General features: G+C 48.8%; 1 protein-coding gene across 10 annotated transcripts in view; it reads left to right on the forward strand.

The window, feature by feature from the left end:
• BCOR (BCL6 corepressor) overlaps positions 1 to 24732 on the forward strand; it is an 83886-nt gene extending 59154 nt beyond the window's left edge. For 6 of the 10 annotated variants that reach the window (XM_081126107.1, XM_081126106.1, XM_081126109.1 and 3 more), the window contains exons 2-15: positions 143 to 268; positions 1600 to 1678; positions 2633 to 5476; positions 6133 to 6186; positions 6656 to 6842; positions 12956 to 13216; positions 13534 to 13878; positions 14541 to 14866; positions 15176 to 15430; positions 20056 to 20222; positions 21334 to 21479; positions 21940 to 22017; positions 22214 to 22370; positions 23565 to 24732. In XM_081126107.1, coding sequence (XP_080982233.1) covers positions 183 to 268; positions 1600 to 1678; positions 2633 to 5476; positions 6133 to 6186; positions 6656 to 6842; positions 12956 to 13216; positions 13534 to 13878; positions 14541 to 14866; positions 15176 to 15430; positions 20056 to 20222; positions 21334 to 21479; positions 21940 to 22017; positions 22214 to 22370; positions 23565 to 23856 — 5277 coding nt within the window. In that variant the 5' untranslated portion in view covers positions 143 to 182 and the 3' untranslated portion in view covers positions 23857 to 24732. The remainder of the gene's footprint in view (positions 1 to 142; positions 269 to 1599; positions 1679 to 2632; positions 5477 to 6132; positions 6187 to 6655; positions 6843 to 12955; positions 13217 to 13533; positions 13879 to 14540; positions 14867 to 15175; positions 15431 to 20055; positions 20223 to 21333; positions 21480 to 21939; positions 22018 to 22213; positions 22371 to 23564) is intronic. The other 4 variants (XM_081126113.1, XM_081126112.1, XM_081126111.1 and 1 more) reach the window with 3 other exon arrangements.
• The last annotated feature ends 227 nt before the right edge of the window (positions 24733 to 24959 follow it).

The raw sequence follows: 24959 nt of genomic DNA on the forward strand, positions 1-24959 counted from the left end.
ATCTGTAGAACACCCAGCACAATCCGCCTTCCTGAGTCTGCATTATGTACGGATTGCCTAGAAAGAGGGCTTCTCTCGTTTCCTGTTTGGCTCTTTATTCAACCTCCTGGGATTTTGTTTTGTTTTGTTTTTTTTTAAACAGACTAGACGCTTGAAGAAAAGCTGCCATCCAAGAAGACGACATGCTTTCAGCAACCCCCCTGTATGGGAACGTTCACAGCTGGATGAACAGCGAAAGGGTCCGCATGTGTGGGATCAACGAAGACAGGTGAGTGTGCCTGTCTGGCGGAGGTCCCGGGGAAAGCACACGGGTCTCTCGTCCCCCCTGCCCCTGAGCAGAACTGAGGCCCCCCTCACTTTCTCACAGTGAGAGTGGGCCCTAAAGGGGTGGAGGAGAAAGATCTGCTTCACCGGCGGCCCTTGATTTACAGTTTTAACAGGCAACCTAGCTCAGCGAAGCATTGCCGCCCTTTAAAAGATTAGCCCCTAAAGCGGCCTTTCAGTGCACTTTCGTCCTTAATTTATTATTTCATATTTATGAAGGAGAATTAATCCCAGACTATATGCTGCTTTAACTCTAAATGTCAGGAGTGCGGACCCAGGTGGATCAGCATTCGATGTGCTTTTAAAACAAATAGTTTGCTCAGTAATAACTGGGGAGATAGCCACCCTTTGCTTCATTTAAGGCCAGGGTTTCTAGGTGTCCTGTGCCGCCCATTCTTTGAGGCCATTGGCTTCTGGTTTCAGTCACCTGACAGCTCTGTTATGCTTCCTAATCAGTAATTTTGGGGTGTGGGGTAGAGGCATCTAAGCAGTAGATGATTAAAGCTGGTTTTCAGAGTAATGATGAAACTTTCCTCTGCTGTTTGTCAGCAGTTTTATCCTGGGGATTTGGAAGTTGGCACCAGGCGCCTTCTTTATCGATGCTCTCTGATAACAAGTCCCAGGGCAGCCACAGCAGCCTGGCACAGATGTGCGGCTTCCTCTGGAGCCTGGAGAGGCTGACATTTGTATGATATTAGTGTTTATCCCTCATCGTTTTGATAAAGGCAATCAAATATGGCTTCATTATCACCAAGGAAACCAGTTTTGGAGGACATGGTACCTAATTTTGGGGAAAAGTTTCGAAAGCCTGCCCTTGTGGTAACGCGGAAGTGGTTGACGTAGCCAGCCAGTACACTCCAACCTTTTGTCCCCTGCTTTGGTCTTTGACCATTGTATTACTTAATGGCTGTCCTCAGGTAGAGCTTATAAGGGCTGTCTAGGACAGCAGAGCCCAGATTGGCCTACTTGGCATCTCTGGAGAAAAGACTGTGCTGGAGGAATGGTTGTGCTTAATTTCAGGCTTACCCATCTCAGGGTCATATTTGTGATCTCATGTCCCTGTTGCCCTGCCTTTGTTTTTGCCAGTCCAGTTAAATCACCATTTGGGGACAACTTTCAATATGGGCCATTGAGGAGGAATCTTTTTTTTTTTTTTTTTTTTAGGAGCAGTTGAAAAAATTGAGTTATTAGAAACTGGTGTTTTCTGGGGGTGATCTATGAAAGATAGATTAAGTGAGGAATGCTTTCATGAAGTTGGTGTGTCCTTTTAAATAGGAAAATTCCTGTAAATGATGGTGACGCTTCAAAGGCCAGACTGGAACTAAGGGAAGAAAATCCCTTGAACCACAACGTGGTAAGAGATGAATGGCTTCTGTTGATGTGCTATCTGAGTCTCAGTGATCTGTAATCAATCGTGCATTAATTTGCATACCATTAAAGGGCTTGGGGGTGGGGTGGAGCCGGGTGTTTCAGGGCAGGGCTAAGTAGAAAGCCTCTGTCTGCTGCAGGAATAGGCCCTCACTTAAGCTCTTCCCATCTCACGTCCTTGGCCGAGCCCTCCTTTCAGCAGGCTTGCCATTTATGTCTGCGTCCCCTAGTGACTGGTGGGAAATGTGCTGCCTTTTCTTCACTAAGCTACATGCCACTTCAATGGTCCCAGTTGGATAAATTTCCAGCCTCCAAGTAGATCCTTAGGGTTTACCTTTCCAGTAAAATATGAAACACAGAACCTTCTTCAGACACCAGGGAGAGGAAGTCAAAAGATGCAACCACAGTTTGACCCATGACCTCTTTATTGATTTAGAAATGAGACATCTAAAGTCCTCCATTCTTCCCGTCCCACTGAAGATTGTTTCTTGTTATGTTAAATAACATCCAGGAAAAATCCAGTGAACTCGGCCCCCAACCCAACAGGCCTAGGGAGGGTTAGTGTGAGTTCTGGACCCTGTGAAGGTGGTACAGAATGTAGTGGAGTTGGTATGTCTCAGTTGCAGCAGTTTGGTGGGTTTTTTTGCTGAGAAGGTGAATTTCCCAGAGTTAATAGATGAGTAAATTAATGTATGGGCTTCAAATCTAAAGGGATCAACGTTTTCTGGGCTTTTGGGATACTAGTTGAACTGACAGCAAAGGGTTTTAGATGAAGGGAGAAGGGCGCCAGAGACCCTGTGAATCCTTTCCTTTTTAACCCTTTCTGATCAGATGTTGAGGCATCTGATGTCATTATTGAGCTCGTTTGCAGTTTCTCTTTGGGATGGGCTGGACTGCTTTGAAAGTATGTCGTAAGTAACACCCATGTTCTTCTGCAAAGGTGGACGCGACAACAGCCCATCGGATAGATGGCCTGACAGCACTGAGCATGGACCGCACTGGCCTGATTCGGGAAGGGCTGCGTGTCCCAGGCAACATCGTGTATTCTAGCTTGTGTGGACTGGGCTCAGAGAAAGGTCGTGAGGCTGCCACAAGCACTCTAGGTGGTCTTGGGTTTTCTTCCGAAAGAAACCCAGAGGTGCAGTTCAAACCGAATACACCTGAGACAGTGGAGGCCTCCGCTGTATCTGGAAAACCCCCAAATGGCTTCAGTGCTATGTATAAAACGCCACCTGGAATACAAAAAAGTGCTGTGCCTACAGCAGAAACACTGGGCTTGGACAGGCCTGCCAGTGACAAACAGAGCCCTCTCAACATCAATGGTGCTAGTTACCTGCGGCTGCCCTGGGTCAATCCTTACATGGAGGGTGCCACGCCAGCCATCTATCCTTTCCTTGACTCGCCAAATAAGTATTCTCTGAACATGTACAAGGCCTTGCTACCTCAGCAGTCCTACAGCCTGGCCCAGCCGCTGTATTCTCCAGTCTGCACCAATGGGGAGCGCTTTCTCTACCTGCCACCACCTCACTACGTCAGTCCGCACATCCCCTCATCTCTGGCTTCACCCATGAGGCTCTCGACGCCTTCAGCCTCCCCAGCCATCCCACCTCTGGTCCACTGTGCAGACAAAAGCCTGCCCTGGAAGATGGGTGTCAGTCCCGGGAACCCGGTCGATTCCCACGCCTATCCCCACATCCAGAACAGTAAACAGCCTAGAGTGCCCTCTGCCAAGCCAGTCACCAGTGGCCTGCCAGGGGACGCGGCTCTCCTGTTGCCACCCTCACCTCGGCCTTCACCCCGAGTCCACCTTCCCTCCCAGCCCACTGCGGACACCTACTCTGAATTCCACAAGCATTATGGCAGAATCTCCACCTCGCCCTCCGTCACACTGTCGAAGCCATACATGACAGTCAGCAGCGACTTCCCCGTGGCCAGGCTCTCCAGCAGCAAGTATCCTAAGGCTCCAGAAGGGGCCGAAAGTGCTCAGCCAGTTCCCGGGCACACTCGGAAAACAGCAGGTCAAGACAGGAAGGATGGCGGTTCCCCTCCTCTCTTGGAGAAGCAGACGATTACCAAAGACGTCACCGATAAGCCACTGGACTTGTCTTCTAAAGTGGTGGATGTAGATGCCTCCAAAGCGGAGCACATGAAAAAGATGGCTCCCACGGTCCTGGTTCACAGCAGAGCTGGAAGTGGCTTAGTGCTCTCCGGAAGTGAGATTCCAAAAGAAACCTTATCTCCTCCAGGAAACGGCTGTGCTATCTATAGATCTGAAATCATTAGCACAGCTCCCTCCTCCTGGGTGGTGCCAGGGCCAAGTCCTAACGAAGAGAACAATGGCAAGGGTATGCCGCTGAAAAACAAGGCTTTGGACTGGGCGATACCACAGCAGCGGAGTTCTTCATGTCCTCGCATGGGCGGCACAGACACTGTGGTCACTAATGTTTCGGGGGCAGTGTCCAGTGCGGGCCGCCCAGCCTCTGCGTCGCCAGCCCCAAATGCCAATGCAGATGGCAACAAGACTAGCAGGAGCTCCGTGGACACCACGCCGTCCGTCATTCAGCACGTGGGCCAACCTCCGACCACGCCTGCCAAGCACAGCGGTGGCACCAGCAGCAAGGGAGCCAAAGCCAGCAACCCAGAACCAAGTTTCAAAGCAAGCGAGAATGGCCTGCCGCCAAGCTCAATATTTCTCTCTCCAAATGAGGCGTTCAGGTCCCCACCAATTCCCTACCCCAGGAGTTACCTCCCTTACCCAGCACCTGAGGGCATCGCTATAAGTCCCCTCTCCTTACATGGCAAGGGACCTGTCTATCCTCATCCAGTTTTGTTGCCCAATGGCAGTCTCTTTCCTGGGCACCTGGCCCCCAAGCCTGGACTGCCCTATGGGCTGCCCACTGGCCGGCCAGAGTTTGTGACCTACCAAGACGCACTGGGATTGGGCATGGTGCATCCCATGTTGATACCTCACACACCCATAGAGATCACTAAAGAGGAAAAGCCGGAGAGAAGGTCCCGGTCCCACGAGAGAGTCCGCTATGAGGATCCAACCCTCCGGAACCGCTTTTCCGAGATGTTGGAAGCTAGCAGCACCAAGTTACATCCAGACGTTCCCACCGACAAGAACCTAAAGCCCAGCCCCAGCTGGAATCAAGGGAAAACTGTCATCAAAAGTGACAAGCTTGTCTATGTAGACCTTCTTCGGGAAGAGTCAGACACTAAAACTGACACAAATGTGTCCAAACCTGGCTTTGCAGCCGAGAGTATTGGCCAGACCGCTGAGCCCACCAAACCCCCGACTGATCCGGCCCTGCAGCCACACCGTGATTTCATCGCCCTGAGGGAGGAGTTGGGGCGTATCAGTGACTTCCACGAAGCCTATGCTTTCAAACAGGCTCCTGGCCAGTCAGTCTTCAGCTTAAGCAAGGAGAATGTTCCAGCAGGAACCAACAAGGAGAACCTGGGGATGCCGGTCTCCACTTCATTCCTGGAGCCAACACTAGGGAGCGATGGCTCTGCTGTAACTTTTGGTAAAAACCAAGAAGATCCCAAACCATTTTGTGTGGGCGGTGCCCCACCAAGTGTGGACGTCACCCCCACCTATACCAAAGATGGAGCTGATGAGGCAGAATCAAATGATGGCAAAGTGCTGAAACCGAAGCCATCTAAGCTGGCAAAGAGAATCGCCAACTCCGCTGGCTACGTGGGTGACAGATTCAAGTGTGTCACTACCGAACTGTACGCAGATTCCAGTCAGCTCAGCCGGGAGCAGCGAGCATTGCAGGTGAGCCCCATACCCAAATTTCAGTAATTTTACCAGTTGTCAGTTTTTTTTTAATGTGTAAAGAGGACTGGGGGAGTGTGGTAGGGCAGGACACTGGGCAGATTTGGTTAATGAAGCTTATGGTAATTTAAATGTATGAAATGTGGCCAGTAAGGGGACATGAGTGGTAGCACTTAGGAAGTTCATGTGTCTGGTTATTTTAAATTATTCTGTAGATTTTAAGAGAACTCCACTCAAATGCTGATAAAGGAAGTTTTTATTATTGTGAAGGCTATCTAAAAACTGCATGACGTTTACCTATCAATTGCTTTAATTTCTCTGCCGTTACTGTACGTTAACAAATATACCTAGAAGTGCTGCTTAGAATGCCTTACATGATACTTGGTGGAGGTGTGTAGCAGCCGCATGTCTGTGGGATTCGTGCAATTTTTTTTCACCAAAAAATAAAAGCTCGCTTAAAGGGATAGAGTATGTATTTAACTTGCTAGTGAATGATAGATGTTGTATAGGAATTTCCTTAAGATATTTTACTTTTAATTAAAAGATAAATAAAGCCAAATTGTTTTGCAATGTTAAGAAAAAAAATTTAGTTTATGCTTATAAAAATGGATGAAGTTATCTAAATGATCCATTGAGTGCCCATTTTAATTACATAGATGGAAGGATTACAAGAGGACAGTATTTTATGTCTACCCGCTGCTTACTGTGAGGTCAGTTCTTCAAATTTTTATTACTAGAATCTTACATAAACCTTTTGAGTTAAATTTCATTTCCAAATATACAAAGGGAAGTTTGTGGGCCATGGTCGTCTTTATTCATTGTGCACTTTGTTTTCTTTTCTGTTGTGTTTTTGTTTTGTTTTCTTTGCGTTGTGTTTTTGTTCTTTTTTATTTACCTTCAAAAGAGAATGTCTGTCTCTATGCAACAGTGTATGTATGGATATACATACACACCGCATATATATCTATATGGCTTTATGAATAAAGAATGTGTGACTACTTACATATAGATACTCTTAAATTTATATCTGTTAAATTTTAAAATATCTCAGTTGTATCATAAATTGTGGTTGGTTTTGGGCAAACTTTTCTTTGAAAATACTTTCCTTTAAGGTAAGGCAAATGAAATAGCTTTTATGGTAAGGTGTTGTTTTTTTTTCCGTCTTCATTCTCTTTCTAGCGTGCAATGATGCGCTTCTCAGAGTTGGAGATGAAAGAGAGAGAAGGTGGCCACCCAACAACCAAAGACTCCGAGGTGTGCAAATTCAGCCCTGCAGAGTGGGAAAGTTTGAAAGGAAATCAGGACAAAAAGCCAAAGTCGGTTGCCCTGGAGGAGGCCATTGCCGACCAGAATGACAATGAGAGATGTAAGTAAACCCAATGGCTTGTGTGTGGTACCATGTTGGTGAAAACAGGGTGACTGTTACCAGTGCTGAGGGAGGTGAGAGGAAGTAATTCACTTACTGTGGCCTGATATCCATTTGGCGGCTATTCGGAGGAACGGGTCACCAAAGGGACGAGACGGCAGTGGAGGGAAGGGCTGATTGTCCTTTTGAACATTACGGCATCCGGGAATGAGGCATCTTCGAAAGATTATTTCCTGGGACACATCTCCTTTTCCAGAGAAACACTGTTCCTGTAGTTAGTAACAGTCTAATACAATATAGCAGAGGAATGGCAGTGGGAGACTAAGTGTAATGTGTAGCACATCTATGTTCTATTTTGTAGCAGGTACAGATAGGGTTTTGTTTGTTTGTTTGTTTTTTTGTAGCAGTGGAATGACACTTTCAGCCAGAGGTGGTGCCCATCCCCCACAGTCTGGTCTGGAATGGAGAGTACTTGTATTCTTCCTCCAAAGGCAGAGCTTTTGTTTAAATGGGATGAAGGATGATTGAAGGCCCTGTAAAGATGAGCATAATTATTTTCTGTGGCGGGTTTGTTTGTTATCATTGGGAGTCGACAACACAATCCAAGGACACTATAAATGAAAGGGTTCTTCCCACCAGACAGAGTGTATTACGTTTTAGAGGCAAAATGTGGAGAGAAAGTGCTTTCCTCAAGTCACTCTTCAGTCCCAATAGCTGGCCCCCTGCTGTGGTGGACTTGGGTGGACTTTGGGATTTGCTCATGAGACTTCCCTGCTTAATGTGTTGGCAGCAAGTGGAGAGGTCTTTGTGAATGCTTGAGGCCTGAAGCCCATTGCAGCCCTCAGAAATGGTGATGTTGAATTAGGGCATTTGGGTGAACATTGAGAGAGTGGGTGCAAAATCCTCCTGAGGCAGGATAGTCCAGGATGATGAGTGCAGTTGTGAGCTCTGTGCCATTGGATGTCATAGGTTTGCAGTTCCTACGCACATTTAGTTCACCGGTGCCCGATGGAATCTGGGAGAATTTGTTGTAGGGGAGAGCTCGATTCTCTGCCTAGAATGAAGCCTCCTCTCCCTCCCCCAACTCATCCTTGGGGTCAGGCAGCAGCCTGGGGCCAGGGGCTGAGTAGGCCACACCAGGACCAATTTGTTCTACATTAGCCCAGGAGAAGGGAGTTTCTGTTGCTAGTCAGAGGCGGCCTTACCTGAGTGGCAGGGATTCTTGATGTACCTGAAGTAAAGGTGTCCTCATTCCTTTACCTCAAGGATTGATATGGGGAAATGGAAGGTCCAGGCTGCTCTTGAGTAAAGCAGCAAAGAAAGCTTTCCTTGCTGATGCCCACACCAGGCATGTAGCCCTTGCCGTCTGAGGCGCCTGGGAATACCAGCTCTTGAGGAATTTTCTTGGGGAGATCTGGTAGAAGTAGGCAAGGCCAGTTCATGGGGTGCTTCTCTGAAGAAGGAAAACTGCCTGTGAGGGAGAACCCCTCTCTCTTCTGGGTGGATGGTGAGAGACACTGGAGGCAGGGAGTGGGAAGTTAGCCAGCCTCAAGTCTTCTTGTTCTTTCTCTGGTTTTCCAATAACATGGCCAGACCCAGATGGCCCAAGCCCTTCATATCTCAGTGGCCTCACCCCAGCCTTTCTCCCAGAAAAGTTTGTGTCCTCCCCCATCTTTTCTGCTGAACCTAGAAATGAGAACTCCGTGTGGTCAGTGGGGAGCAGGGCCCGAGCCCTAGATGATTCAGAAAGGCCTTCCCTAAGATTCTCCAAGCTCAGACCATTGGGATCTGTTCCTGGAGCACCCACGACAGGACCCAGTGAGTCATAAATGGCTACTGAGGTCAGGAAAAGGGCTGGGGAAGGTGAGAGGCTCAGGTTTAAAGAATGGGGCAATGAAGGGGAGAGGTGAGTCACCATCCCGTTTTCTGGGGACTTGTGGCTTGTGGTTGGTTAAGAGGAGTAATCTAGAGGAGCCCTTGTCCTTGCTGCCACCTCTCATCTAGGGGACAGCAGGAGCAGGATTCATTCAGCTGCAAATTAATAGGCCGTCTTATCCTTGTGTCTTGAGCCTGTGTGGGCTTGGTCCTGCTCCACATTAGTTCCCTTCTCAAGTTCTCTTCTCATGAGTGTCATTGTGGGTGAGAGCTGAGCTCTGAGCATGTGGGAACTAGAATAGGCAGGGGTCACAAAGAGGGTACAGGACGCCTTCCGATGTAGCCCTCCACTGCTGGAGGCACCAGGAGCTTCTAAGACAGTGGGTGCATCTTATTGGAAGGGGCTAGCTTAGGAAAGGTGAATTAACTTGAAAATAATGGCCAGGGTTTCCATTATTCTTTGTGATAATGGGGGTGGCTTAGTGAAATTTTTATTTTAGAAGTTCAACAAATGAGTCAGGAGACTCCTCAAACTTGGAAATTTATTAATAGGAACCATCAGTGGCATTTTGAGGTTGGGGAGGGACAGGGAGCATGGATCTACCATGCTCGAATGTGGAGTCACCATCTCCCTTGCCAGTCATTTGGCTGGGGCAGATACAGGACCTGCTCAGTGGCCATACCTGGGCAGGAACTGGAGAAAGCTTGAGTCGAAGGTCTTCACAAAACTTCTTAGCTCAGGAAACTTGTCGTCTGGCTGAGCACCTGCGTGTTTTGTAAACTACTTTGAGTTGGGAACAGAGATTGCCTGTGTCTCTTCCGTGGAGGGTGTAAGTTTTAACAGGGTTAGCCTTTGCTGGAGGTGCTATAGTTACTGTATAGGAGGGACTTTGAATCATGGGTAACCTTCCCACCTTGGGTAGGGCTCACTGGGCATGGCTCACTAGCGGTGAGGGTGCTTTGTTGCCACGGTGACTTGTAAATGTTGCCATGGCAATGCTTCGGTGAAATAATGCTATGGCATAACGCTATAAATTATGGGATATATATGCTGAGTCATATGACTAGGCTGCAGGGATGAAGTAAGTGTTAAACCACAAACAAGACAGCCACAGTCACATCTGCTTACCCCAGGTGACTGAGAGCACATGGTTTCCCACTTGCAGAAGGGCCAAAAGTAGTAATGATGCAGGAGCATGGTGGTTAGAACCCTGTACAGCTATCTCTCCATCTCCTTTGCCCTCAAGGGTAATCCTGTGGGTTGTGGTTGGGATAGAATCATGTAGGAGCTTCGGGTCGGTGTGCAGGAATGTGACCTGGAGTCTCTGGCCCATAGCTGATGGCCATGTGTATCTTAGTCAGTCAGGGTGTCCTGCAGCATTATTACTGGCCTGAGTAAGGTCTTGGAGTCACTGAGGGGAATTGGGATCTTTGCCTGAGAGGCTCGGAAGGGTGGATGCACCGAGCTTGGGAAAAGATCCTTGTGCAAAATAGGGAAGAAAGCAACAAAAGTAGATGTGTGAGTGGGTGGGTAATTTCAGTGAACCCTGACTTTAGTAATGACGGGCTCCTGATAATAGTTCAGGATGAGGAGCCACAGACATCGCACTGCAGGGCCCCTGAGTACAAGGGCAGGAGTGGACTGCCGGGAGTGCCATCCCGGCTGAGCCGGAATGACAGGTGTGCATGTGGCTAGCTCCCCGCTCTGAAAGGTGAAGGGGCACCCTCTGCCCTCAGGCAGCTTTACCAGATGGGGAGCCTGGAGGAGACCGGGAGGGCTCATCTTGTAGGAGTGCTCTTGTTCAGCAAAGAGCAGGGAGACAAGGTCCCCAGTCATTGTCTGCTGACACCTGGAAAGTAAGTCATCACAAGCCTTCTAGGTGGTTTTCTGTGGGCAACAAAGCTGGCCCTGTGGCAAAAGGTCAGGTCAGGGAAATAGAAACTAATTTCACTGTTAGGAAGTTGGCCATGAGGGAGAAAACTTAAGAGGGAAACCAGCTCCCTGAGAAAAATGCCTCTTTAGGCAGGGTTGGGACTGTTACAAATTCAGGTAACTATGAGACCTGGAGCTAAAACGTAAAATGTGGAAGTGGTTCTAAATCTGATTAGAGGCCATCTCAGGTGTGGGCAGAGGTGGCAGAGCAGGGCGGCCCCATCTGGGCAGGGCCCCACGCAGGCCAAGCTGCTGCCTGATTGTGACCCTGGAAGGCACTTGTCGTTACCCGGTCATCCTTGCTTTCAAACCACCTGGTTTGAACCATCTTTCCTACCTAAAGGTGAGTGAGTGGGTGGGTGGGAAAGTACGCTTTGAAATTTAATTTTAAAATTGCACATGGTGGTTCTTGAGATAGCCCTTACAGTTTCACAGTGATCCCCAGGCCCTCCCATGGGGCATTCTGGGATGACTGAGTGGACCAGAGAAGTCAAATGGTGTAACTAGGAGGGCTCATATCCTTAAATTTCATACATATGGGGGCTACGATTCCAGGTGGTTTGAGAGTCTTGGTGTCCTTTTGTTAAAGCTATTTCTCCTGACTTTCCCTTTGCCGGCTGGGCCTGTTTATGAAGCCCACCCGGGAGGCGGCTTGCAGTAATATTCCCACTTTACAACTGAAGGGGGCCAAGTTGTAAAGTGGCGCTGTTACTGCCAGAGTGGTTAAGAGGGTCACAGAACAGCCAGAGTGAGTGTCGCAGCAGCTCTCTGCATGGGCCAGAGGTTTGGGCGAGCTGCGGGTTTCCTCCAGCTGCTGCTAGCTTTGTGTTGGGACACTGCCATGACGGAAGACCCACATGGTTGGGGCAACTCCACCAATCCTTTGCAAGAGTAGCTATGGCTACCTCTGTCCCACCTACGGTGCCCTTGGAGAGGGGTTGAATGGGCTCCTTCCGGTATTAAGTGCACAGGCTAGCCAAGGCCAGGGTGACACTTGCCCCCACAACTGACTGCCACTCAACTCTGGGAATGACCCCAAGAGAAGTCTGACCAAAGAGCCAGCAGGGCTGGTCAGATGGAGGTGATAGCGTGTGAGGAGTGTGTTTATGATTTCATCTGGAAATGTGAGCGTGTTAGGAGTGTGTTTATGATTTCATCTGGAAATGGACATGGGTGGCTTACTTAGCTCAGTGTTACTGGTGATGTGCAGGGTCGTTTTTGGGGAACACTTGAACATCACCGTGATAGCTTTGGATTTATTAGTGTATTAGAAAAATGCAAGCAGCAAAGCAGCCCATGAACTGTTTCTTAGGCTAGAGCAAAAGTAAGGAGAGATGTTCGGCTGAGATGATTTAAGAAAAGGCCCCCAAGTCGATGCCAGGTTGAGCAGAAAGAACAGGAATGGCACAGGCAGTGTTGGCCTAGTGTGGAAAAGACACCTGGTGGAGAAAGGGGTGGTGTCTTGTCTTTGGAATGTCCTTAGATACTTGCATGTGAAGGAAGGCATGAAGGAGTGCCAGATGGGGTGACTACATCTTTGTTGGGTGTGCGTGGTGTCACTGAGGTGCCGGGGCCTCGGAATTTCCATCTGGACAGGAAATGGGAGCAACTCCTTGGTTTCAGTGATATGCTTTTCCCCCAAGGGAGTGAGAAAGAGAACAGAGGGACGCACTGTGATCAGGTTGAGTTCCTTGACATTGCTCCTGACCCCGTGTGCGTGCCAGACTCCTCCTGCCAGTGCCTTTGGTCTCCCAGCTTCCCTGCCTCCCAACACTCTCTCCTGTCCCTCTTCCTTCATCATCTCCCCTGTTGCCCAAGTGAACATGACCTCAGCCAATGTTGCCAGAGAGGGTCAGCTGTGATTTAGTCATATCTTGCTTTGGGGTCACCCATCCTCTGTGGGAAAGGGCCCTGGAGGGGACCTGAGCACCATCAACAGTGACCAACTGGAATATAGCAGGTGGGAAGTTCTTTCATCATGTGCTTTAGAAAAAAGATAGTGTCAATGCCTCATCCCCTCGATTCTCTCGTGCCTTAACTCTAAAAAGGTAGAAAGAGAAAGTTGTGAGTGATGCATGCCACACTGTCTGCTTTTACTAGCTGATTGTCTCCAGCTGCCTTTCCTGTGGGACATTCTGTTTCCGACAGGTTTATGCTTCTAGTGTGTGAGGCTCCCAGTCTCCACAGAAAGGTCTGTTGGTAGCACATTACCTTTGGCATGGAGGGCCTGCTTGCTCTCCAAATCCTGCCTTCTCGTGGTGACCTTTGGCTCTTCATTGCTGTGTTACTGTTCCCCCTCCCGCAGGTGAATATACTGTTGGAAACAAACACGACCCCTTTGAACCCCCGGAGAACAAAGACCTGACAATGGAGAAGTATTTTGTGGACAGGCAACCCATAAGTGAGCCACCCACGGAGCAGGCAGCTGTGGATATGCCGAGCAGCCCCACCCTCCAGCTGGACAGAAAACGCAAAGTCTCAGGTGACAGTGCCCACACTGAGACCACTGTAGAAGAGCTGACAGAGGACCCTCTGCTGAAAGCCAAGCGGAGACGGGTCTCTAAAGGTGAGCTCGGTCAGCTTCGGCTGCCTGCTTAGCGGCCAAGGGTGGACAGGTGTGCGCCCACCCTCACCACAGGGCACCCCGGGGAAGTCACGGGGTGGTGCCGTGGATGTTTCCAGCCCTGGGGAACCTGCTCATGCCTCCCTCCCCCAAAGCCAGAGGCAGGAAAGATCTTTTGGCCCAAGACTTTGTGAGAAGCTCCAGCAGAGAGACAGTGACCACTCCCCTTCCCTCCCCCACCCCCCATTAGTGATGGGTAAGACAGTTTGTTCCCCCTCCCAGGGGGCTTTTTGATTAATTTGTAGTTATTTCTCCATTAGATGACTGGCCTGAGAGGGAAATGACAAACAATTCCTCTAACCACTTAGAAGACCCACATTATAATGAGCTGACCAACCTGAAGGTGTGCATTGAATTAACAGGGCTCCATCCTAAAAAACAACGCCACTTGCTGCACCTTAGAGAACGGTGGGAGCAGCAGGTGTCGGCAGCAGAGAGCAAACCTGGCCGGCAGGGCAGGAAGGAAGTGACCCAGGCCACTCAGCCTGAGGCCACTGCCCAGGGCAATAACATCTCCGAAGAGAAACCTGGCAGGAAAAGGGCAGAGACCAAAGGCAACAGAAGCTGGTCAGAAGAGTCCCTCAAGTCCAGTGACAATGAACAAGGTATGCAGAGGCCACCCTGTGACTGCCCGCCCCACTTCTGGAGGGTGGGTCACCTGCCCTCTGGGAAAGGGCCTTGAAGGGGACCTGAGCAACAGAAGTTGAGTGACTGGGTGGTGGCAGAGGGGGAGTTCTTTCTTGATGTCCTTCCAGCCTCCATACTTCCTTCTGGAATGTACAGTGAGGAGCACAGCTGAGAGGAGGCAGCTGGACTTCCTGGGCTGCCCCTCACCCCTTACCCATTTGAGGAGCAGGAAGGGGAGTCTGGGTGACCCCAGGGCTTGCCAGTGCACTCATCTCAGCCTCAGGCTGTGTGTGGTTGCTAGGTCCTGAGTACCCAGACTTGCCATTCTTGGGAAGGTCCTAAAAGTCCCAGGCCCCGTGGGGTTGTAACGAGAGAGCACCTAGGGCTGGCTTCTGCCCTCTTGTCCTATGCCTTTGAAGAAACTTGCCACTTGGCGTTTTGTGGGTTAACCTATTTGCCGTTTGAATGTGGGGTAATTAAAATATTAGTGCTTTGGAAACATAATTGGTATATCTTTAAAAACTGAAGCCGCTCTAGTGATCAATGCTAACAATGGGCTTTTCTCTCCACACCGGCTACAACTATGTAACGCCTGCTTCTTCTCCCCCTCCCTCCCTCCCGCCACCCCCTCCGGATTTAGGTTTGCCTGTGTTCTCGGGCTCTCCGCCCATGAAGAGCCTTTCATCCACCAATGCAAGCGGCAAAAAGCAGACTCAGCCAAGCTGCACGCCAGCCTCGAGGCCGCCTGCCAAACATCAGAAAATTAAAGAAAGCCAGAAGACAGATGTGCTGTGCACAGACGAAGAAGAGGATTGCCAGGCTGCCTCCCTGCTGCAGAAATACACCGACAACGGCGAGAAACCATCCGGGAAGAGACTGTGCAAAACCAAGCATTTGATCCCCCAGGAGCCCAGGCGGGGCTTGCCGCTGACTGGGGACTACTACGTGGAGAACGCTGACGGCAAGGTACCTCTGGCCCCTCATTCTCCCCTGGGCTTGGGTGAGCACACCCCGCCTGTCTGCTGCTCTGCTTCTGGGGACAAAGCTTTCCTTTTCCAGGACTCCTTTCCCAAATAGCACTCCCCCATTATAGGGGGCATGTCTCCTGGGTGGCAGTAAAGTTTCAAACTAGTAAGAAGGAACCCCCTGTCCCCAGCCCCCCTCCCCCAAACAAAAGAGGAAAGAGTGCCGGCCTCCGCTTGGGTTTTATAACTCGAGGAAGACGCAGCTGTGGAAGGCTGCCTTAAATGTATGCACTGCCTGGTTTTGTGATAGGTGACCGTCAGGAGATTCCGAAAGCGGCCTGAGTCCAGTTCCGACTACGACCTGTCACCAGCTAAGCAGGACCAGAAGCCCTTTGACCGTTTGCAACAACTGCTACCAGCTTCCCAGTCCTCGCAGCTGCCGCGCTCAAGCTCCCCTCCAGAGACCACCCAGTCGCGCCCGATGCCCCCGGAGGCACGGAGACTTATTGTCAATAAGAACGCTGGCGAGACCCTCTTGCAGCGCGCCGCCCGCCTGGGCTACGAGGTGAGTGTCCTTGGGAGGTGCCCTGGATTCAGAAACCACAGGCTGCTGCCCCCTGAGGCTGGTGGGGGGTGAAGGGGGCTAGGGGAGGGGTCAGGACTTAGAGCTCAACCCCTCTACCTCACGGCACTAGGCTGGGTGTCCCCCAGGATGTTTGTGTTCGCCCCACTCCACTGCTGTCTCTTTGGTGGCCTGTTCAATCGCAGTGTGAAAAGAAAGGCCTCTCTGATGTTCGGTGCGTGTTCAGGCAGGTAGGCTGCTTGGCATCCTCCCATCTCGCTCACTTATCTCTGATATAAAATCTGACATAACCCAGGGCTTGGCGACTGGGGGAATTTTAATGAGCCCTTTTGGATTCTGATTAGCAAGGGGGAGAGAAATTGTTAGCTCTATTTTAGGTTGAGGGCAGAAAATGTCTGTGTAGGTAAGGGATCAGGGGAGACCTGAGCCCTCTTTCTCAGAGGGAAAGAGAGCCCCTGCCCCAAGGGCTGAGGATGAGGGGAAACTCGGGCTTTGCCTCAAACTCACTGCCCTTGCTGCCTATCCCCACCGGCGTGTCCTATATTGCTGTAGCAACATAGAAAGAAATGTATCTTATATATTTCTAAGCCCATATGATCCAAAGTAACTCATTTCACCCTTTCCATGTCTTCACATGGTAATCACTAGTGTTACCCCACTTTCAGATGAGGAAACCAAGCCCCAGAGGGGTTAAATGACAACTTGTACAGCCCCTCCCCCACCTCCCCAACTCTCCCCACCCCTCCCCCACCCCGCTCCCCTCGCTGGCTGGCTCGCATTGGAATTGCCCTTTGTACAGTTCCAAACCTCTGAGAGATAGATTACTCCCTCTGCCCCTAGCGGCTCCCCCACCATGCTTGTCAGTTGAAATTGTGATGTAATAGCCCACAGGGCAAAGGCATTTTTTTACGCTGGCATCAGCCCTCTGGGAGTTGAATGGTGAAAATAAAATGCAGCTCAGCAAGCTGAGAGTGGAGGTGTGGATAAGCTCCGGGGTAGCAGGACCCATGCTGGCCTGCGCTCCGCTGAGGGCTCATAGGATTTGTCTGGAGCCCTGGCTCCCACAGCCCTGCTCACTGTGCTGCTGTCCATTGTGCAGTGAGCCCTCGACTCTGAGCCCACCCCCAAGGTGTGACTATGTGTAAGATGTTGGAAGCACTAGTGTGTTCTTAGTTGTGGGGATATTTTTGGTTGTTGGTTGTACGTGCTGTTGTTTGTGTCAGCGTGTCTCTTCTGGAGATCTATAGATTACCTGGAAAGAACTCTCTGGAAAAATTTGGTAGTTAACTCATGAAATCCAAGTGGCAGCCGATTGGTTTCCCTTGAGCTCAGAGTACATAGTAACAACTTAGGAGGACAGGGTAGATATTGCACACGGCACTGAGCTAGACTCCTCATGCCAGGTGTTCGCTCTTTACTAGCTGTGGTTGAGAAAATAGACCTGTGTTTCCAGCAGACCCTGGAAATGGGGGGAGGGCAGAAGACAGCTTACTCCACCTGCACGGATTTCGAGGTTCCTGGCGTTGCCTTTGATTTTGGCATCATTTCCACCAGTGTTCCTTTGGGACCAGAGACCTCAAAAGGCCCTTGTTGGCCCTCTTCAGGAAGTTTCCATTTTGGTTTTCGTAGAACCGACGGGTGTGAGGCCTGGACCAAGGAGCACTTGATCCATATTTTTTTAGGCTACTAGGCCGCTGATGGCACATGAAGCCCTGGGGATGTTTATGTCAGGACAGCTGTTGTGTTTTTTCCTTGAATATGCAAATTGCACAGGACACTAGTTTTAATGTTGAACATTTAACTACTAGGTGAAAGATTTCAACTTTGAACCAAACTTTCTAGGATTTCTTTAGGCAGAATTTACGTCAGAATGACGGCTGGTCAGGAGATGTGGCAATTTAAACCTTTAAAGTTGAAGGACAATTTGCTTAACCTGGTGGGAGGGTAAAGGTGTAGTTTGAAGGCACAGGTCTGGGAGGGCTTTCCTGAAGTGAGTCTTTCCCATTGTTATTTTCTGCTTAGCTGAAGATACCATGTGCTGTAAAAAGGCTGTCCGAGCTTTATGTCCTGTTAATCTGGTTCTTGAGGTTTGGAAACACCCTCTGTGTTAAACAGACGACTTGCATGGTCAGAGACACTCAAACCTTTCCCTCCCAGTAAAAAGGCTTCTGGTTCTTAGGCTAAAAGGCCAATGTGCAACCACATGCTTGTGCGTTTAGTGGTGATGGTTAAATTTTCTATGAATTGAATAAATCATGTTTTTAAAAAAGTTAATGAGGCATTTAATTAATTAACAATGTCGGGTTTATGGCCTTTATGGTTACATTTTGTGGTTAATGGCATTCAGCTTATAGCCGCTTAACAGAGAACTGTCCAACAAAAACAGTTTGATTTTGTTTGGGAATGGGTAGGCTGCCCATGAAGCACTCCCATTTCTAGGATAGAAAAGAAACCAAGAAATGTATTGGGTAGGCAGACTTGGCTGCCTCTTAACCATCCTCCCCAAATGTTGGTGACAGCGGTTGCCGTCCATTTAGAGGCAATCGCCCTCCCAGCGAGGAGAAGTTAGTTAGCCCACTTGACCCAACAGAGAGGGCCTGTGCCCGGGCTGCTTGTCAGGCTGGATTGCATCCCTCTCGCCGGGGCCTTCTGAGGCCTTTTCAGTCTTCCCAGCTGCCCAGGTACCGAAAGACCTGAGTTCTAGCTCTAGTACTTCATGTTAATTTAACTTGTCTGGACCTCAGTTTCCCCAAGTGTTGAATGAGAACGGTACCACCTTCCCTTTGATATCTCATGGGTTACTGTGTGATAACAGAAGATATGCTCATTTAGGGAAATGAGAAGTGCTGTGTAAATAGCGAGAGCAACATGGCCGAGTTCAGACAGCCTGTGGCATAACAGCTGACCTGGCTGTGGGTTACTACTGTTTCTGTTGCCACCTCCCAGGAAAAGAGTTGACTTGCCCATCAGCTCTGCCGTCCTTTCATTTCTAGGCACCCTCAAATCAGCCCTAGTAGCGATGCAGATTTCCAGGTGAGGGCCATAATTGTCAGAGCAAATAAACCCCGGGTTGACAGGACACCAGACAGGCCGCCGGGACCCGGGTAAATTGATCTGTGCACAGCAGTCTGTGGCGCTCAGACCTGATCCCAGACCACGTGACGGGGCCTCTCCCTGGCTGGGGCACACAACTCATTAGCTTGCAGCCGTCCACTCAAGTCTGGCTAGTGAGGACCTGCTAAAAGAGCAGCAGCTTCATGCGGTATCCTGGATACCAGGGCTCAGGGCAGGTGGCCTGGGAGCCCAGAGGATTGTGGGCTTTCTGGCAGGTTAGGATCTGAAGGGAGAACGCATTTGTGGGCATGCCTTCCCCCTTCCTCCTCTTGTTTTGAAAGGGAGCTGCTGCACTGACCTGAAGCAACAGGGCACCTATGGCCACGTTTACCAGCATGCAGCATTAGGTTCACATGTGGAACATTCTAGTTAGCTCCCAAGTGACAGGTCACCTTTGATTGACATGTCCTCGAAAGGGTATACAAGAGTTGTCACAGAGAGGCTTGCTGTGACCCATCCAGCTCCCCCTGACCAAGTGGAGCATGTGTCGGGCCACCTGTGGGGTTTGCCTACTCGGCTCTCAGAACCGGTGGCTCTGCTGGGCATATAGGGAAAAAGAATAAAACGTGCTTTCTGGTGGGAAATGCTGTTTTATGTGTTTGAAAACTTTCTTAATCAAGGTAGTAAAACATTGAATAAATTACTGCTCTGCTTACTAGGAGTGGTTCATATTACTATTTTAACATGCCAAAGAAGTAAAAATAATGCAGTGATTCGAATGCAGGCTGTTGACACAGAACAACTTCTGAGAAAGGGCAAGGGTGGACTTATTTAGTTCCTGAAAAGTGTAGGTGCAGTGCATGGTATATCAGATCCCTGTCAATAACTGAAGTAAATATGAAGATGTTATAGTGATTCAGCCCCAAGTGGGGTGGAGGGTAAGGCAAAATACGTGGCGTGGGGGGGAGGGGGTGGATTTGAAGCTTTTTGTGTCGTTTCTTAATGGTGTATGTGATACAGAGAGAGCCTAGCCTCTCTTTTACTCTACTTAACATACAAACTGGAGCATGTGCACCTTAGGCTCTGTTTCTTGAGAGTGCCCTGTACTTGTCAATGTGTCATCTAAGATATTAGAAGCTGGACACCTCTGTACTGGCCGTGCCAAGCCCTGGCCCGAGGGCTTTCTTAGCTATCTGATTGCGTCCTCTCAGCTGCCCCGTAGAGCCTCTGCTACTCTGCTGTCTCACAAGGAAGAAACAGACACTTGGAGAAGTTCAAGGGTATTTTGCCCAGGTCCAGGCTGCTGGGACAGCAGAGCCAGGTTGCACATACAATCACCAGTCTGCAGAGCCCAGATGACACTGTCTCCATCACCAAGCCCTTGACACATGCTCTTGCGCCCTCACCAAGACATGCACCGCCTGCCTATGCTGCAGCTGGCCCTTGGATCCAGAATGTATGCCTCTGAAAGCGGGCACTAAGCTATGGAGAGGTCACCCTTACAAGGTTCATTGTGTGGTGGTCTGATGGCATCCCCCCCTCCTTCCCCACAGGAGGTGGTCTTGTACTGCTTGGAAAATAAGATTTGTGATGTGAACCATCGAGACAACGCCGGATACTGTGCCCTGCATGAAGCCTGTGCTAGAGGGTGGCTGAACATTGTACGACACCTTCTTGAATATGGCGCTGATGTCAACTGCAGTGCCCAGGATGGAACCAGGTCAGTTGCGGGTCTTGCTGTCAGCCTGGTCCTGCAGGGGCACCAGCAGCAGTTTTCAGGGTACACGGGAAACCTCAGAAAGAAAGCTGGAGAGTGACATGGAAGCACATTGATGGCAAAGTCCTCTAGAATGGAATCGACCAGACCTTTCTGGCAAATTTAGATACAACTTTAAAAGTTTGTAACGTTCCTATGGACAAAAGCCCCTGAATAATGGGAGGTGTTGCCTTTTAATACCTTTGACTCTTCATCAGCATCTGTTAAATCACAGTGTTTAAAATATACTGGAGCTGACAGTCCCAGAACCCAAACAGGGCCATGTGCCACTGGCTTGGTGTACGACCTGCCCTGTCCACCCACATTCATAGCGCGTGTGTCCTGTCCTTGACCTTGGTCCATGGATCAAAGGCTGAGTCTGAGTCAGCCCAAACATCTTCCTGGTTGTGTGCATGGGGTGCTACGAGGGGGCGGGGAGCTAGGCTTCCCTGACAGTCATAACATCGGCAAAAGTGAAACGTATTTGGTGTTTTATGGTTTCCAAATAGCATTCCCTCAAGAATGGGACTTCAGGCAGTGTTTCGTGCCCTAGTGGGCACTGGCAGGAGAGCCCTGTACCTACCAGAGAACTCGCCCTGGTGACTCTGGTTCTGGGCCAGAGGGTTGATCATTAATCTCTGGGCTGCTGGGGTCCGGCTTTCGGGAGAGGCTCCACTTTGCGCCTAGTTTCTTTTAAAAACAGAGTAGGCTTTTTAAATAATGGCATAACAATTGCTTGTATTGACTTCCATAATGGTAGGGTTTTTTACTTCTGTAAGTTATCTTAACTACTTAAGTTCGTTGAAAAGGTTTTCATTTTGGCCTGTGTTCCTCTCTAGGCCCTGGATTAAGATACATTTGCATTTGAAAATTAGGCCTGAAATAGTCAAGAGATGTTGCTTGAATTTGGGCCAGCCATTGCCTCAGTTTCCCTATCTGGAATAGCAGTGACGTTACACTTCTCCTCAGTGAAATATTGTACCTAGGACACTTGGCATGCATACCCCTAATTTTGCCTATTGTTAGAGGCAAGCGTTGTGTGCACAAGTTGAATCTTTCTGCCCATCTTTCCTAGGCCCCTCCACGATGCTGTCGAGAACGATCACTTGGAAATTGTCCGCTTGCTCCTCTCCTATGGTGCTGACCCCACTTTGGCTACGTACTCAGGTAGAACCATTATGAAAATGACACACAGCGAACTTATGGAAAAGTTTTTAACAGGTACGATACAGTTCCGTTAATGGTTTTATTCAAACATCTAGATGGTGACTTCACACACTTCGGGCCAACGAATGCCACTTACTCACCGAGTCCACCCTTGTTTACCTTAAGTTTACTTACTTGGAAAAACAGTGTAAAGTTAGTTTGTGAAAGAACAGATACAGAATTCAAAAAAAGAGACGCATACTTTATTTTTGCCTATGAGGGCTGAAAAAATTCTTAGCTTGCCAGTCTAGCTTTTGTTTTGCTGGACTAAGCGCCGTAAGGGCAAGGGTGGTCCATCCCTCGGGAGGGCAGGTGAACAGGTACGTAGGTTTTGGTCAGAAACAGCAGAGAACGGTGTTGGAGAGCACACAAAGGGCGTGTGCCCTGGCGTGGACTGGAGTGAGATGCCCCCTAACTCTGCCAGCGTTCGATTCTCACCAGCAGGTTTTGTCTTGTTTTTTTTTTTTCCCTCCAGACTATTTAAAAGACCTGCAGGGTCGCAGTGATGAGGAGTCCAACAGCTTTTGGGAGTTTTATGGAAGCTCCGTGTGTGGTGAGCAGCATTCCTCTTTTTAGTTCAGTGGGAGGTGAATGAGTTACAGAACGTCTCTCTCTGCTGTGGGTGAGGGGTGGTGGGTGCTACAAGCCGGTCTCGGTTGGGAAAGAATCTTTAGAGTCCTTTTTTGACAATAGCTGAAGTCTTGCTGTGACTGATTCCAGTTCTCTTTTCCTTGTTTTCCCTCCATTAGAACCAGATGATGAAAGCGGATATGATGTTTTAGCAAACCCCCCAGGGCCAGAGGACCAGAATGATGACGATGAGGCTTACAGTGATGTGTTTGAATTTGAATTTTCAGAAAGTCCCCTCTTACCATGTTACAACATCCAAGTGTCCGTCGCTCAGGGGTGAGCATGGCTCTCGTGTAGCTGAAAACTAGCTCAGATGCTCTTGGGGTGGGTGGCAAGAGTTAGAAATCCCTTGAAACAGATGAGGATGGGTGGATGAGTGAATTCCTAAGTGTCCATGAACCTCACAAAGTGCAGCCCATCGTTCCGGAAGAGGGGGGTGGGGTGGGGATGGGGCTACAGCATGGGATAATTGCCCTCATCAGAACACATCCCCAGAGCCCAAAGGACATTGAAGTCGGTGACTGGAATCTTAAACAACTTGGGTCCTTTAGTCACTAATCTCTTTGGGGAGAGGTCCTTCTTAAGAGCCTCTCCAACAGGCCACCATAGGGGCCTTCCAAGGCACTTGACGTCTGCTGGACTGGACTGATGCTATAACCCCTTCTCGTATAAGATGAGAAAAAGCATTATGTGGCACCGGGACCTTGTGTGCCATCAGATTTGGTTAGATCCAGTCTGGCTCCCGTGGTCAGGCCACTGTCCCTGTGACCAAGGCCTTGTGGTGGACCTGTCAGGGGACTGTGTTCTGCTGTGTTTACCATGTTGCTTAATGAGTAACATCCTCCTCAGGCTCTGCGGCAGTAAACATGCATGTCGTCACAGTGACATTTTATTAGTAATAGAAACCGTAAAGTGTGGGGAGGGCGTGTGTAAGGAATGTAAGACACCTTCTCCAAAGCACTGAGGGCTGGGGGTGCGGGGGTGGGAAAGGAAGGGAGAGCCAGTCAGCCTTCCGTGTTTATAATGCCCTGTTCCGGAGGGGTGGAGGAGAGGAGAAATCAAAGAGGCATTTGTGACTGGCCTCCTCCAGTGACTATAGCCGGGCACTCACTCGGAGAGGGATGACCCGACCCGAGTTGTGGCCAGAGCCGAGTGAGCAAGTCTTTACCTGTCGGTTTCCATCAGCACCAGCAGCCTGTGATGAGGCAGTTTGTGCTCCGGCTTCTGGCTAAGTTGGTTGACCTTCCCTCGGTGGTCTCTTACTAAATCGAGATGCATCCAGAGTTCCCACCACTAGAAGCAGATCATTTCTTCTAGGTATGGTGGGAAACGCTAGGGCGAGTGTTGTCAAAGCAGAAGTAAGTGGCCCTCATTCCAGCTAGAGACTGGAGCTTGTCGGGATGGCATTTAATACTTTGAAAGCACTTTTAATTTTGCCAGAAACTCGAACTGCTTTCCTTTCTCTTGTAGGCCTCGAAACTGGCTGTTGCTTTCAGATGTGCTTAAGAAATTGAAAATGTCCTCCCGTATATTCCGCTGCAATTTCCCAAATGTGGAAATTGTCACCATTGCAGAGGCAGAGTTTTATCGGCAAGTTTCAGCAAGTCTCTTGTTCTCTTGCTCCAAAGACCTGGAAGCCTTTAACCCTGAAAGCAAGGAGCTCTTGGATCTGGTTGAATTCACTAGCGAGCTTCAGACTCTGCTGGGCTCGACCATGGAGTGGCTACACCCCAGCGACGTGGTCTCAGACGACTACTGGTGAGCTCACCAGGCCCGCCGTGTACAGTGTGTTATAGTGTTAATCCTTGTGCATATGTGTCATAATACGACTATTTCTGTAAAGAAAGGACACTATTACATATGAAAATATCTCTTCTTTATATAAGAGAAATGACTCCAGTCGGAAGGACTTAGAAACAGGTTTTGTTTTTGTTTATTTTCTTTTTAAACTTTTAAGTCAGTTTTTATGAAGTTGTTATAATGTTTCTTTACTTTTCAATGCACACATGCTTTGGGATATGTTTGTTTTTACTTGGAAGATTTGTTTCTTTTTTTTAAGGAAAAAAATGAGGAAAGGGAGCGCAACACTTTGACTTAATTTCATACAAAGCTCCGATGGATGACAGAGTCCGTAACCATTTAGAGTGTGGTCGGAACTATGTGGTTGGTTTGGGGGAGTGAATTTGGTGAAGGCACTTGGTGATGTTGTAACTTTATGTTTTGTTTACAGAGTACCTGCTCGGGTCAGGTAAATGCTATTGGATGTAATCCAGTAGCGTGTAATATAAATTCAAACCATATCCACACACAACAACTAATTGTATGAAACTTTTATATCCTAATTTAAAAGCTGTGAAATTAGTTTTCACGCATCAAACCGGATTGTTTATATGTTTAAACATTTTATGCTCTTATTTAAAGAAGACTTTGAGCTATTTTTTTCTGTACCCTGTAAAATATTGAAAACTAACATAATATGTTGAGGTTGCTTGAAAATGTACATAAAACTAAAATTTTCTGAATTGTGTGTTTATGTTTGAAATCTGTGTTTTAACTTTGTAAGTAAATTCTCTGCCTTTGTATTTATATTTTACAAAAATTTTCTTAAAAGGCAATAAACCTGTTGAAGAAAGGAAAACATTGAAGTACGTTGTGCCCTATGTATTCCTAAAACGTCACGGGTTTGGGTTTTTTTTAAAGTAATATTGATGGTCAATTCTCTATAGATGACTTCAAGGCAATTTATAGTCTCTGAACCAAAGCAGACGAGGATTTCAACAGTTATGCTTAGAATATGATTTGAGGTCCTATTCTGAATGCCCAATTTGTTGGCATATATGTTAATGTCTCAAATCTTTATCTTCC

Source organism: Miniopterus schreibersii, assembly GCF_964146895.1.
Source record: "Miniopterus schreibersii genome assembly, chromosome: X".
NCBI classification, from domain to species: Eukaryota; Metazoa; Chordata; class Mammalia; order Chiroptera; family Miniopteridae; genus Miniopterus; species Miniopterus schreibersii.